This window comes from Physcomitrium patens, chromosome 18 (genome assembly GCF_059467195.1).
Source record: "Physcomitrium patens ecotype Gransden chromosome 18, ASM5946719v1, whole genome shotgun sequence".
NCBI classification, from domain to species: domain Eukaryota; kingdom Viridiplantae; phylum Streptophyta; class Bryopsida; order Funariales; family Funariaceae; genus Physcomitrium; species Physcomitrium patens.
Genome location: NC_143427.1, coordinates 12,079,513 through 12,093,778, shown reverse-complemented (window position 1 = coordinate 12,093,778; position 14,266 = coordinate 12,079,513). Strand labels below are relative to the sequence as shown.

At 38.6% G+C, this 14,266-nt stretch overlaps 3 protein-coding genes across 9 annotated transcripts; 1 reads left to right on the top strand and 2 right to left on the bottom strand.

Moving 5' to 3' along the window:
• Window positions 1-334: 334 nt before the first annotated feature.
• On the bottom strand, window positions 335-2,467 carry LOC112295395 (histone-lysine N-methyltransferase SUVR3). 5 transcript variants are annotated; one of them, XM_073540655.2, is made up of 4 exons: window positions 2,302-2,467; window positions 1,861-1,971; window positions 904-1,391; window positions 335-787 (listed from the first exon to the last, which is right to left on the bottom strand). In XM_073540655.2, the coding sequence occupies exons 1-4, from the start codon at window positions 2,337-2,339 to the stop codon at window positions 402-404; spliced, it is 1,023 nt and encodes a 340-aa protein (XP_073396756.1). In that variant the 5' UTR covers window positions 2,340-2,467; the 3' UTR covers window positions 335-401. The 5 variants fall into 5 exon arrangements, with proteins under 5 accessions (XP_073396756.1, XP_024402687.1, XP_024402686.1 ...); XM_024546919.3 differs by having other exon boundaries at window positions 1,664-1,971; window positions 2,302-2,442; XM_024546918.3 differs by lacking the exon at window positions 2,302-2,467 and having other exon boundaries at window positions 1,664-2,204.
• Window positions 2,468-3,372: 905 nt separating this feature from the next.
• Window positions 3,373-4,904, top strand: LOC149987474 (uncharacterized). Its single transcript, XM_090244257.1, has 4 exons — window positions 3,373-3,499; window positions 3,943-4,142; window positions 4,287-4,476; window positions 4,600-4,904. Exons 2-4 carry the CDS (start codon window positions 3,983-3,985, stop codon window positions 4,775-4,777), a joined length of 528 nt encoding a protein of 175 aa, XP_090100383.1. The 5' UTR covers window positions 3,373-3,499; window positions 3,943-3,982; the 3' UTR covers window positions 4,778-4,904.
• A 1,240-nt stretch (window positions 4,905-6,144) lies between these two features.
• Window positions 6,145-11,129, bottom strand: LOC112295507 (D-glycerate 3-kinase, chloroplastic). 3 transcript variants are annotated; one of them, XM_024547213.2, is made up of 13 exons: window positions 11,012-11,129; window positions 10,442-10,779; window positions 9,439-9,676; window positions 9,094-9,173; window positions 8,921-8,972; window positions 8,650-8,691; window positions 8,400-8,478; window positions 8,055-8,086; window positions 7,744-7,812; window positions 7,243-7,317; window positions 7,016-7,132; window positions 6,764-6,814; window positions 6,145-6,506 (listed from the first exon to the last, which is right to left on the bottom strand). In XM_024547213.2, exons 2-13 carry the CDS (start codon window positions 10,720-10,722, stop codon window positions 6,369-6,371), a joined length of 1,254 nt encoding a protein of 417 aa, XP_024402981.1. In that variant the 5' UTR covers window positions 10,723-10,779; window positions 11,012-11,129; the 3' UTR covers window positions 6,145-6,368. The 3 variants fall into 3 exon arrangements, with proteins under 3 accessions (XP_024402981.1, XP_024402980.1, XP_090100382.1); XM_024547212.3 differs by having other exon boundaries at window positions 11,007-11,112; XM_090244256.1 differs by lacking the exon at window positions 11,012-11,129 and having other exon boundaries at window positions 10,442-10,988.
• Window positions 11,130-14,266: the final 3,137 nt, after the last annotated feature.

Here is a 14,266-nt window from a genome sequence, read left to right as displayed (position 1 = left end):
ATGTCATGTTAACTCGTCTCTATTTCGTTACAGTGGGTTTGAGCCCCGAGAACCGACTCTAATTTTGTAATTTTGCACAGATTTTTTACTTATTGGAAATTCATACTGAACTTTGCCCAATTAGCCACGCAATGTTGTAACAAAAGTGAATTAGATACCATCAATGCTCGGACATACACGTACCTCTAAATGAAAGAACAGAACATCAAAGCAAAACCTGGAATTTCAACAGGACAGCGAGAAGATGGGACATAATGTTCTTAGGCTGATGTCAATCAACTTGCGTCCGGCTTTGACTTCGTAGACAAAGACGCCGTGAGAAGAACGGAAAGAATTGGAGTATGAATAGCGATTATGAGATTAGTGCACAGCACAAGCAACCATAGTATATTGCTCAAGAACTATGTGCTCTCAGATGGAAGTGTGCCAAAACAAGCAGGAGTTCCGCAGTAGCATGGTAACACTTTCCCAGCTACTCCGCCGCAACTGCCATAGCTGTATCTCAACTCTTCTCCATCGTGAATATCTTGCCTGGCAAATAACGCTAATCTGGGGATTACTGAACCAGATGCTCTCACTAAGCAGGGCAACAAATTGCCCCCGTCACAAGCGTGATTGATAAAACGAGCCACATTTCCTACTTTAGTAGCATCTACGTTGATCCGAACACACGCCTCTCCTGAGGGCATGTACTCTCGCACAACCAATAACGCAGAACCACATGAGGTATTTCCGGCATCATATAAGCTCTGACGCTCTCGAGATTGCACAGTTGTTAGCAGTTCACCTGTGCAAAAGAATTTCAGTAGTAAATATATAGTTCTTTTTGCATTTCTTTAATGATCCCCCTGTTAAATATATGATAACAAAATTCATTAAATTAAGAGATGATCTCATGCCCACCTGCGTATTCACAGACGAATGAGCCTTTGCTGATGTGCTGTGCAGCGTGTAAACCCCAACCCGTAAAACGTTGACGAGTGACAACGACGCGGGCAGAGAGACCTTGCTGTGTAACTCGATGGCAACAATCTGCACTGCAGATACATGCTCCTCCACACTCCAAAACAAGTGGCGGTTCTTCATTCACACCACTGTCGTCATCAGAAAGTTCGAGGGACTTCCACTCAGTCCAGAAAGTCATATTTTCTGAGGCATCATTGGCCTTCAATGAAACCTCATTAGAAAAGATGGACTTTGAGTCAATCCTATTTTTAGACGCATCTGTCCCATTGCTACGTTTGTCCACTAACTGCATCTTGGACTCGTGCGTGTATGCGTTCACTCCGTCGCTTGTGAACCCGCAGGCACACGTAGAATTCGTATCGTCAGATATGACATGTTTACCATCGCCATGATTCTGCTGTGCAAGAACGCAACGGTCAGCACACCTGTATTATCAAGAGTAATAGTTAGCATCACAACTACCTGATACAATATTCTCCACTGGTCAATCAACAGAAGTATAAATACAATTCTGCAACATAATCGAATGTGAAAAGACTGCAAAAACCCGAAATTTGCCATCTGTAGTATCCACGAATTAATTAAGATTGATCAAAAGAGGGCGTGCAGGCAAGTATAAAATAAGAAGAAATACGAGTGCTTAAACTCTAAACCCTAAATTATGACGGTATTAAAATGATTCTAGGACTATGCTCACCTGCATCCCACGGAGCTTAAAACCCCGGAGAAAGGATAAATACCCAGATCCTCCTGACACCTTCGCATTACAGAACCATGCTCTGTACACGAATCGGATTCCACACCCCAAGGGTGCGCATACCTCGATGCATTGCGGCAACAAGAGGGGGTATATTGGAACCACGGGTAGCGGAGGGAATCAAGGTCATTGCGTACCGGCACAGGCCACCGCTCCAGTCCCTGAGCTGCGTCCGCCATCCTGCGATGAGTAAGGTTCCGGACAGCAGTCGCCATGAATTGAGACACGCATGCAAGGTTCGCAAGCTCCTGCGGTCGCAACCACGCCATCACCAACTCCAAAATCTTAGTCCCTGCTTCTTTACCTAGCGATATCCCATCGCCTCCACAAATATTCCTCTTCATCTCAATACGAAACTAACAAATCCAGCTAATTTCTTCCGTGCAAACCATATGTGCGTTGCTTGCAGCCTTGCACGCAAACTCAAGCGGAATTTACATTCAGATTAACATTATCTTCGAATCGCACATCTGCAACCTCACACATTGGCAACTCATCACGACCCAACATCGTTTACAACTGACAGGGAGTTAGTTAAGAAGTCGACGATCAGAAGCCCTACGAACAGAAAAACCTACTCGATTTCCACCCCGAAAGGGTCGAAGAACATGAGCATCTCTCGAACAATGAAGAGATAGCACCAATTGATTCAACTGTTTCAACTCTGTAACTGTCACTCGGTGCAGAACTGGAATCCCTCACAACTTCCGAATTCTCCCCCAGTTCTGTTGCTCCAGATTTCAATGCTATCAGAAGCTGAATGCAGACATTTCCTATTTGAGCTCAAGCTGTACATCATCCATGATTCTCATCAAGACATCGATTGGAACAATTGCAGCAGTTGATTCTCTCTCTTCATTTGTATTGACATACAACGATTGTTCTTGATTTGGAATATCAAGCTCAAACTTCTATCAATCTGAGCATTGTAATGACCATAAATGTGCTGTAAAATAAGCATTTACAAAATAAATGTCGAAAAACCCCGAAGTTCGTTGTGTTAACTTGCCTTCCAAAACTGCCAAAAAAAACACCCCTTTCAACAAAATGACTTTCCATATCTTTTTTCTTTTTTGCATTTTCAACACTTTCAACAGTAAGATCTTGATCCTAACTTAAATTAGGGTTAGTCTACCAAATTTTAGGTGCTAAGGTCATTGCATGTAAGAGATCATAACATTCAAAGCCTAGGAAAAAGTTGTTCTTTGGTGTTGCACAAAAAGCTTAGTAAGACTTGTGCTAGGCACAATTTCTGTGATTTTTAACTTGTGATTTCTAACTTTTTGGATGAATTTGTTTTCAAAGATATCTTTAAGTTGTTTAAGTTGAGCACATGCATGTAAAATCTTAGAGCAAGGAGATGTGTATAGCACCTTCAACTGAATTGTTTTCAAGGAGTAGGTAGTTGAAAAACTAATTACAAAGAAATTGTTTCAAAAAATCATACCATTTAAAATAAAATAGAAAAACTCTACTTAAAAAATGTACAGTAAGTAGAAGCACTTTTACATGCTTTAGAAAGAGGAAAACAAAATACAAAAAAATGTTAAAAACTGAATTGGCATGGATTTTCGAAGACTATGATACTTCAAAAACTTTACTTGAGTTCATTTAATAAAATGAAGGGCAAGGATGAAGAAGTAGGCACAGGATCCCAGGTTTGACCGTTCAAGAGATTTGTGCAAGGCTTGAGACAAGGGTTCTCCAGTTCCAGAGATATTTGCATGTGCTGAAGAAGGCCATCCTTTGACAATCTCACATTACATGCAAGATTTGGTAAGGCTCACTGGTCTATTCTCCTTGATTTATTTGTGGTTCTGCTAACTCTTATCCATCCTTCGATTTACGACGCCACTTTTACAAGAGAATGTGCAGTCTAGCGGTTTGCATCTCCCTTAAGAGCAATCTCTTAAAACATAAGGTAAAGTTAGATGCAGTATAAATCACGTGTTCGCGTTTCGTGCAGAAAAAATGTGCACGATCGGATTATTGAATTGGCAAGCCAAACAATCTTGTTGATTCTAGGTCATACTCATGGAACATATATGCGAGGCCATACACTTGTTACTTAGCAGGAAATACGTGTTGTCGTGCAGTAGTCGTCTTGATCGTGTACATCCAATCTAGTCTAGCTCTTTTTCGTAGTACTTAATGTCATGCGGAAGGTTAGGTGATATTCTCAAGTTTCATTGACATTTTAATTAATTGCTGTAATGCAGTCGACTTTCGTCGTGTCCGACAGGGGTATATACTGTAAAGATGAATTTGAGCGGACTTAAGCATCCATCTCTTCTTCAAGTTCAAGTAGATCCAGTAGTTCCAGGCAATGGAGTGTCTGCGGCTGTCGTCTCCACTGGTCGAACTGCAAGTACATGTTCAGCTTGTGAGCATGACCCTGCAAACTTAAGAGAATCGGCAGGTAATGCGGTAGTCGGTTTGGGGTTTACCGGTAAGCCTCATGTGCAGAGAAGTCACCGTACTCCTTCTAAATCAAGTTGTTAAAATGATTCAAGACTAACCATGAATGAGGCTGACATTGGGGAAATGAGGTCTACGGCTGCAGGTGAGAAGACCTTGAATCCTTCGGATGGACCACTAGTAGCCTCTCGCACTGTCGCTGAGCATGAAGTCTCGAATTCTACTTTGGTCGGAAGGGCACTATCGAGTGCGGAGAATTCACAGCGTCATGAAAGCAGAGAAGCTCCAATCTCAGTAGCAGCAATTTCAGATGGTTTGGAACAACAACCTCACAAGTAATTTGACTTATATCCACAAGTCAATATGAAAGAATCATTGAAGGTGCCAATCACTACAATGCGAAAGGTTGATACTCTGGGTAAAATTGATATTCTTGACCCCGGGAATCATATGATTAGGGACTTGACTGGGGTAGAGGAGGTCCCTACTCTTCGGCACGAGAGGACGTGCTCAGAATGTGGGCAGGTGGGTGATGAATCTGGACGATCGTCATTAAACATTGGCGAAACAGAACTCATGCGGAGCTGCACTCAAATTCTGGAGATCCATTGCTTACACAATCTTAAAGCACATTAGCGCAATCCTTGTGCATTTCCCCTTTGCTGCCCAATTCCTAGATACCCGTTGGCTGCAGGTTCTACATCTTCGAGCAAGGTGTGCCGACCTCATGTGACCCAGTTCACTGTTGATATATTGAGAACTGTTCATTTAACGCTTTTATCAAGTAAGCAACAGTCGACCTCTGACGAAGTGATATCTCCACTTCGTAAGGTGGAACAAACACTTTCAATGGCGGAGAGATTTATCGACATCAAAGACAGGATGGGCAATATGCAAGCTGTAATACACCAAGTCGACGCATATTTGTTTTCTAGTCCATAGAAAGTCATAGAAGTCATTAAAAGATTTGAACTTAATCTTCAAGAATCTAGAACGAGCCCACTGCCAAAGTGTTCCTGTAAGCACAAGCCCTCTTGATAAGGTAAGTCACTTGCCAATGCTGCTTGGTGTGCCTTGTAATCCACTTGAAAATGTATATTACTCTGCTCCAATTTTATTGTTTTTTTTATTCAAGGCAGTGTCGGTTCTTCACTCATGTGTTCATCACGGATTTATGAATTGGTCAACACATGGACATATTTCAAAACATGAATCAGGAAAGGAAGCTTGCTAAAAGCTGCAAATAGATTTTGATTAACTTAAAATTGTTATAACAAATTGCAATCACATCTGAACATAAAATATGAATCATTTCAGTAATTTCTCACGTTCATGAAATACTGCAGTAGCAGGTGAATATGAACAAGTATCAAAAATAACCTTTTGAAAAAAATTCCACGAATAGTGAATTTTGCAAAATACATTTTGCTCAAAAATTAAACATTCATAGGTTGGGAATGAACTCCAAATTCAGAATTTAGGTCATGTGTTTGGAGTGAATCAGGCAATGTTGGGTTGAAAGGAAGACTAAAAATAAAAACTCGAAGCATTCACAATCAACAACGGTCTCCCAGAGTTACCATGTTTGATTCTTAGAGTAATAAAAGCTAAAGACGCTTTAAAGTTCAGTCAGTAATTAGAAATTTGCAATCCTTGACCGTGACTAGAGGCTGATATGAATAATGCTTTGGAAGAACACAAACATTCTTCTAAATAATACCCTCCAAAATACTTCTGAAAAAGAAAGTTCAAATACTGAAGGCGACTATTGAAACACAGTTTACAATCTATGAGTTAACAATTTTTGTAAAGTGATTTTCCACACGGAGAATAACACATACCTATAGTACTCTGGCTAAATCAGCAGGTGAACAATGATTCAATACCATGATTCACTATAATGGAGGAAGAGTGACATCTTCGAACAACTTCCAAAGACTGAGGATGTCCACCTCTATTTGACACGAGTCCAGCACATTAAGTTCAGTCAGACGATAATAACCTTCAGTAAGAATATAATTCTTTGATCAAATGCATTGTGGAAGAGAAGCATTCACAATGAAATTGGCATTGAGCATCCCTGATGGAAGCCAAAACAGACTGAAATGATCAGACTTGCTTTCGATTAAAATAAGCTGAAATAAGTCTTCCAACTGAAGCCCTGTTTGCAAACGATTCGACCTCTAGAATACTCATACAGAATACAGGATCAGGGCTTAGAGATGCATCAACCAATGGGGTTGCGGTTCTCGTCAATGTGGAGCATCAACAAATGCTCCCCTTCCGAACCCTTGGGTCCGTGCTCATATAGAGCTGGTAAGTAGGCTTTGTACGCAGGCACGTATCTTGAGACAAAATCAGCCACCTGAGTCACACAACGCAGAAGTACTGCATGAGATACAAATCAACAGAAAGGACATTACAAGAATCTGTGGGGAGAAAGTATCTAGGGTTGAATGCCCTGCGAGTTGCTACAGAAACGATAACATTTGATGTTGTTTAATTGTCAAATATCGACCCTTTGATTCATCTGAGCTACTCGGAATTTGGAATAGGAGCAATGAAAAAATGTCTATCAGGCTTCGTGGAATTAGTTATAAAAGAAGAGGATTTGGAGATAACCTGCTCGTCTGTCATTCCTGGCTTTCCATCCATTCTCATTGCGATCTCCGCCTGGCCAACATCCACATTTGAGTCACATCTCGAGGCCAGAGTATTAACTGCTACTTGATTGGAATTCAATATTGTACATCTGAACTCCAGCTACATTCAGTAGACTTCGCAAAGATAAGTACGACGAGACGTGTCTTTGACTTGCCCAACCCATTCACAAAAGCATCACGTAGCCAAACTGCCATACTTTAGAGTTCTTACCTGTAAACGCCAGCGGAATACCCAGGTAGGGTCATCGACTTGAATAACGATCCAAGAGTCAATATATTTGTGCCAAGCATCATAGTATGCTTCCAAATTTTTGTTGATAGGTGCAAGCTGCAAAAACACATGCAAATCAGAACACACAAATATGAGATAAATTCTACAATACCAAAAGCCTTTCAACACAGCTTTAAAAGTGTAGACGGGACGACCCACTGGCATACCTGTGGGTCAACGGAAGTAACTTCAGCTTCGTTCTGAGGTTCAAACCCCAACATCCAACCTTCAAACAGCACTACCTGTTCAGGCCATCCGCAAACTATGTAAGGAACCCCTAAGATACATAATGCATAGGTTAATGAAGCAACAAAGACACATGGAGTCTTTAATTCAGGAAGTGCAAATCTGAGAAAACTAGGCCCGAAGATTACACTAAACGATATCATGTGAAGAACTACGTGGGGTAAATGCTTGAAATCCTCAAGAGTGATATAAAATAAATCACTCACATGGAATGCTACATAGGGTCATATAAAATTTAAAAATTAACTTCATTAGGTAGACCACACCATCTGGCAGGCTGACAATAGAATTGCAAGGCATTGCTACACACGCTCCGCATAGTTCAGGAAAACTATTATTCTAGAGAGATAAGATGCAAAGAGGTTGGAGCAATCTGGACAGAAAATCACGGGCTAGTCTAAAACACAGAAGGAAAGCACTACCTTCACTGGACCCTCAATCTTTTCCCATTTTGATGGATCTGCTCGGTCGCCTGAACCCGAAAATGCAGACTGCAACAGTCGGGAAGCATTGTTAGAGTTAATTCCATCTACTTTCATAAATAACAACAATTGATTATAGAATGAGCACATCAGCATTCACAAGCTCTGACATATTAATCATTCACGCTCCAATCCTACCAAGTCTTGGGAATAGGGAACAAGAGAGTCTCCTGTACACTCAACAGTGAACAAATTGGTGTACCGTAGTTTCCTGGGAAGTTAACCAGAGGAAAACAGAGACGATCCATTACCTTGTCATATCGTGGGAGGTTGAATTCCTTACCTGCAAAACAATAGAGAAAATACTATGTGAGAATCCCCAAGTGATAAGCACTTATACGCGTATGTGAGTACGCAGAATACATGTTTTCAAATATATTAAAATCAGCCACGACGCTATATGCTAGCTCTTTTTATATCTTTTGCATGGGGGTGCACGATTTGCAGAAGCAGCCATTGGTTTCGACTCATAAGTCACCAAAACATGGCTTGCAGACGGAAGAGCAAAAGATGGGCCTCTGGATCAGGCTGGGTGGCTCCGACGCATATGCTACTAAGGGAGAGCTAGGGCTTGAACCAGGCAGGTGGAGGCGAACCACTGGTTGTGAGGCACCGCAAAGCCTCTAATGTCTCAGTTCCAAGCTTCAAATCATGACTTCCCGCATTACCCCGCAACTGGTTGCGCACGTACAACGTTTTCATTAAAAAAGAATGCATTGTGGGGACATATTCAGGTGAGAATTTAACCGAGCATCAAAGTGGAAAAATAATAAGGTAAAAAGAATAATCATACGATGTTTGCATTATGTTGCAACCAAAACCTGATAATCAGTTAAGGAAAGTTACCTCCAGAAGTCTGTTTCCGGGATTGCTCTCAGAGAGCTTTTTCTGCAACATCAACAGGATACAAAGAAAGTATCATAAACAATGTAAGTTGTGATGTGGCTGCCACTCTCTGCACGATAATGAGGTAATAACAGATCCCTTCTTTGGATTTGCTTTCGATTCATGTGAATTACTCCTCAAAGGATCCACATATTGTTCTGCTAAGCCAGGTTCAAATAAAGCAAGCAGCATCCATGGCAATAAGTGTGCAAGAGGCAACTCCAAATCATACCTGTTCAGCTGCTGTAAGGTAGAAGTCATCTATTGAAATAGAGGCAGCTCGACTGTTAGACCCACCACAATATGCAAACACCTCTCAATCATAAACCCAAATACCCCACAGTACAATCTCAGACAAACTCAAAGTCCGTACATAAACAATTCACGAATAGGAATATAAACTACCTGCCACAAGAGTTGAACAGATACTCTAGGGAATAGACAATCGTTGTTTTCCCGCAACCCTGCGGAGCACTGATGCCGATCTGTAGATAGGCCAGAGGGTACACAAGTAATCAGACATCGCTTAACTATCACATCTATCTTGTAAGTCGTGCCAAAGCCCATATCATCTTGCAATCCTTGGCTACATCCAGTTAACATAGTCATAATCATTTCAAAGATCAACTTCCCGCAATGCAGTGTTCATGTTTGAACACTATTTATCTCTAATCCAATTCAGATAACGGCAGATGTCGTACTCGAGCATACTACTTCGAATATAGAAGGACATGAGGAAATGATAATTACCACCAAAGGAGGCACTTCTTCGCCTGATTTGAACTTGTTAGTATGAATTTCCAATTCGTCTTTGCACCATAAAAACACGGGCACATAGTAATGATAGATACGAACTTTCTCTGAGTGAGAAAGATTAAATTCATCAAACCGCAGTTGGCGTGAAAGCTTGACTCCTAGCGCTAGCCACTCGTCAATCCGCTCTGCGACCTTTTCTTTGGTGAACCTTGTCTTCTCCAGTAAAGGCCCACTGCACATGAGCAAGCCAATGGAAAGAAGAGCATGAGCGAGGAATAATATGGCTCGATGCCACTAAAATCAATTGCATCTTTTCCTTCTACACAGATCATGAGAAGTTTCCTTAGTTGAAATGCCATCCACCTGGCTGGCCTAAATTGCCATTTTACAGTTCATAGGAATTCCTTTTCACTGCCATTCTGCCACATCTTGGAAGAACGTAAAGAAAAGCGGTGTAACAACTGACAACGTGATAATGCAGTAAGGTCTCTTCATCTCATCGCATTCAAAATTAAAGTATCATTTACTCTTCTAGCAAGCAAGTCAAAATCATGCATCCGAGTATTGAATTCCACACTGGTGACTGCTCCCATCTCGCATGTTTCAATTTTTAAGCAGTATTTGCGTGGTTTCAGTGCATATCCGCATACAAATTGTACTCTCTCAAATCCATTCATTCTTAAATAGGAACCCTTCCCAATAGTTTCTTAAATTCTCATGCTTGATATATTCTCTAAACACGTCACCATCTGTGCTATCCTGCTACCGTAACATGATCGGTCACTCACTGTCGCTCACAAGAGTGTCTCGTAAACTAACATCAAAATCAACTTTACAATAACAAAGAGAATTGGATTCTTTAGCTCTCCTAGTCGTGCTGACGGCATTCAATCCTCCAGGGAAATTGCAAAAACTGGACAGAAAACAAAGAACGAACTCAAAAAAAAAAAAAAAAAAAAAAAAAAAAATCGATTTAGAATAGAAATCTGAGCCTCACCTGCAAATAAATTCGAACAAATCCAGCAAAGGAAATACAGGCGGCTTGGCAGCTTCACTCTCAGCTTTCACCTTCACAACCTCCCCAGCTAATCCCACCTCCCCCATGCACATCCTCATTACATCCCTCCTGCGCTGCGGGATGACCACCATTGTCCCCGTCATGGAGCTCTCAAGCCCAACCCGCCTCCTTCCAATCGCCCCAAGAATTGGCACCTTTGAAGAGGCTAACGGTGTCGCCATGGACACCGCACTCGACCCCAGCATGACAGCGGCCTCCATTTCTCACGCACCTTCTCCAACACTCCTTCCCGGATTCACGCTACCAAATGCCGAGCTCTAATTCCACAATGCGATGCACAAACTCAGCAAACGATAACATCAAAGGGAGGATTGCCAATCTGCAGCTTCCAGGGTCCCAGAATTGCAGGAGAATTTCCGAAATCGCAAAGAATGCCAAGAGCAGGAACAATTCTAATCTAGAGCAAACATGTCCCTGGATTCGAGTCAAGCAATGTAGGCCCGGGAGCAACGACCCCGGACTCAGAAATCGACCCAAACTGGACCTCACACGAGGGCGCCCCGATCAATCCATCCGCACCAAATCCAACACCGAACCCACGTAGGCAGTCTCCCAATTCCCGAGAACGGAAACCACAAACGAGGCGAAGTGAAGAGATGGATCATCATCTTCCTCGTATGGATGGGTGGATCACTGTATGTGTGGATGAAACTACGGATGGATGAGCCAGCGTGGCGCAATCTGCTAATGGGCTTCGCGGGGAATCGAATCACGTCCATCCCCATCCAGACCACGTCCCACTCCTCGCTCCTCTTGTCTCAGATTTGGATGAATACTTTGTCATCCGCTTATATTTATGACAGCGGATGAGGGCTGCCCCTCGCAAACAACCTTGCTGCCCTATTGCCCGCTGCCCGCTGCCCGGCAACAACCAGGACCTCTTGTCCCACTGCCCACCTCTGCCCGCTGGAGATGTTGATGTGTTGCATGGTGCTGCTTTTTTAATTGGGGGATATATTGGCTCATAATGTAGAAATTCCTTTGTTTCTAGTGACTTTGGTGGGAATTCAATACACATTTCCAACAATTTTGTAAATGATTGTTTGTAATGGTTTCGATTTCAAAAAACTTACTCTGAGCAATTACTTACCATTCTTGTATTCAATGTTGATCTTTCTATGTGCAACTTTCAATGGGGTTTTTGCATTTAATAAGATTTATTTAAAAAAACTACATTGGCATGTGACATCTTTCAATAAGAAATGATTAAATGTCGAAAGGTTAGAGGTTCTTATGTTCTAAGAGAGAGAAAAAAAAAAAGAAAGAAAAAAAAAAAGGGTGAATGATGTGTATGCAAAAAGTTAAAGAGAGGTAGTCAATATATGTTGATATTGCACAAACTCTATATTAAAAAAATTATAATATATTTTTTCTTTTTTAGTATTATAATTTTTTTAGTATTACAATATTAGATTTGTCACCATTGTATAATATGAGAGAATTGTTAATGTTACATCTCCAATTAATATTGCTACACCCCATGTGAACTCCTTGTAGACAACTAGCTAATAACATGATTCATTTGTTTGCACATTTTTCTCTTTCTTTGCTTTAAGAAAGGGTGGTGGTTGAGAGGAAAACAACAAATAATTTACAAAAAAATAGGTTGCAAGCTATTTTTTTAAAAATAAAAATAAAAATATAGTACTTGTCACCAAAAATATTTAATTCAAGTTTATAATATGTTCTTTTATTATTATTATTAATCTTTAACTGCCATTAACACAAAAAAAAATTATTTATTTATTTTATTTTTGGATTAATATTAGAGTTAAATATTTGGCTGCCAAATATTTAATGTATTATTGAACTTTATTTTAGACCTTCTACTTTTTAAAGAAGATATTACTAGATGCATTTATTGATCATGTCATGGAAACGAAGATGTCGATTAAGTGATAGTTGGTATTGTACTTTGTTCAAAATATATTTGATAGCTTGTATTATATACATTATGTTGTAGTTATAAAACACATTTGATATTGAATTATCACAAATACCATTGTGAACAATGACTTACATTTATTGTAATTTTTGTTTAGATTTAATGTTCATAGAGACTAAATAATAGGTTAATAATTTTTTTCAAAAATTATTAACATATAATTAATTATCAAAATAATATTTAATTTGTTAAGTTCTAACATTTTTTTAATGCATTCATGTTTACTTTAAAAGAAATAATTATAAATCTATTCCTTATTGTATATTTAATTTGGTATTTTTACTCATATTATTCTTATTGCAAAGTTTATAAATCAAAGAAGATAAAATTAATTTTTTTCAGTTTCATTTAGAGTATAGAATACTAATTATTTACTGATACAATCAAACTCAATGTATATGTTGTGATATATAACATGTACCATATTTTTATTGATTTTCTATTTTTCTAATATAAACAGAAAAAAATAGTAAATTTATATTATTGACAATTAAATAGGCATTTGAGAAATTGAAGTCAAGTTTCTTCTAATATTTCCTTAAATTATAAAATATATTTAATTTGGTCTGATAAGCCTTATTTGCATATTTTATTTGTTGGTGAATTTTAAACTATAGACTTTAAAAACTTGTTTTATGACATGAAATCACAATCTCAATTGTTTTATTTCCCATTCTATACTGTTTTCATGTATCATTGAATAATATGAAAAAACTTCTAGCAATCTAATCATCAGAAATTATTAATTTAATTCCCACTTCAAACCAATATATCCTTTACACCAACAAACATTACTTAGGCAATGTGATTATCTAAAGCAAAAAAATACCAAAAACTTAGCAATAATCAGTTGACTACTGGTTAATATAAAAACCTACCAAAATAAGGGTTACATTACAAGTTAGTAAAAGAAAACATATTTGTATTTTTAAAAGCTTAAAAGCTTAAAAATTAACATAAAAATAGGTAATATAGAGAAAATATTGGTTGAGAGAGAAATTAACTAAAAAAGGAAATTTCAAAATTTCAAGTTACGAATATAACAATTATTTAATAAAATGATACATAGTGCTTCAACTGAAAGTAATTTGATATATATATATATATATATATATATATATAAATCTTTGTGGTTTCTATAATGATTTGTAATTGATACTTTATCCTTGTTTTTTTCTTTTTGTATCTTTGACATGTAAATGTAATTTTTGGATATATGCAATACACAATATAATTACTTAAATAACATACTCATACACCAAACATATTCAAATTCAATCAATGACCTGTAAGGTACGCACACATATTTTATTATGTGCAGTGTTATAAATGTCTATGTATAAATATTGTTTATTGTTTATTTTGATTTTTTTGAGGAATTTGTAAAAATGATTGTACAATTGTAGATCTCATCAAGATCGTCATAAAACTTTTCTGAATTTCTACTACTTTTGATGACTCATAATGTAGAAAAACAACTGTATTATTTAAATAAACATATCCATGATTCTTCAATTTAGCTAGTCTTCGTGCACTTGGTCATGATTCGACCTTTGCATTGTCTTCCAATGCCATCTGGGCATTCATTCTTCAGAAGGACACCCAGTAAATTCTCCTCAGATTAATCAACTCACAATGTGGATTGAATAAACAACCCACTAATAACGCACAACTGATGTGTCGAAAATCTTCGATGTTGCCTTAATAATACCTTTTGCTGGATGATTCACTCTGCACATATACTTAAAATATAAATATTAGCAAACCAACTTTAAATGATGGTTATGGTAGCACTATAA

Excerpts from the sequence above, each read along its gene's own strand:
- LOC112295507 (XM_024547213.2), bottom strand. The coding sequence starts at position 10,722 with ATGGAGGCCGCTGTCATGCTGGGGTCGAGTGCGGTGTCCATGGCGACA. Across the intron at positions 8,087-8,399 it reads GCGGTGCCTCACAACCAGTG|GTAAGGAATTCAACCTCCCA; the intron begins GTTCGCCTCCAC and ends ATTGTTTTGCAG. Across the intron at positions 6,507-6,763 it reads CAGGAATGACAGACGAGCAG|GTGGCTGATTTTGTCTCAAG; the intron begins GTTATCTCCAAA and ends TGTGTGACTCAG.
- LOC112295395 (XM_024546918.3), bottom strand. The coding sequence starts at position 2,067 with ATGAAGAGGAATATTTGTGGAGGCGATGGGATATCGCTAGGTAAAGAA. Across the intron at positions 1,392-1,663 it reads TTAAGCTCCGTGGGATGCAG|GTGTGCTGACCGTTGCGTTC; the intron begins GTGAGCATAGTC and ends TTGATAATACAG. Across the intron at positions 788-903 it reads ATTCGTCTGTGAATACGCAG|GTGAACTGCTAACAACTGTG; the intron begins GTGGGCATGAGA and ends TCTTTTGCACAG.
- LOC149987474 (XM_090244257.1), top strand. The coding sequence starts at position 3,983 with ATGAATTTGAGCGGACTTAAGCATCCATCTCTTCTTCAAGTTCAAGTA. Across the intron at positions 4,143-4,286 it reads AAACTTAAGAGAATCGGCAG|GTGAGAAGACCTTGAATCCT; the intron begins GTAATGCGGTAG and ends CTACGGCTGCAG. Across the intron at positions 4,477-4,599 it reads TTGGAACAACAACCTCACAA|GGACTTGACTGGGGTAGAGG; the intron begins GTAATTTGACTT and ends TCATATGATTAG.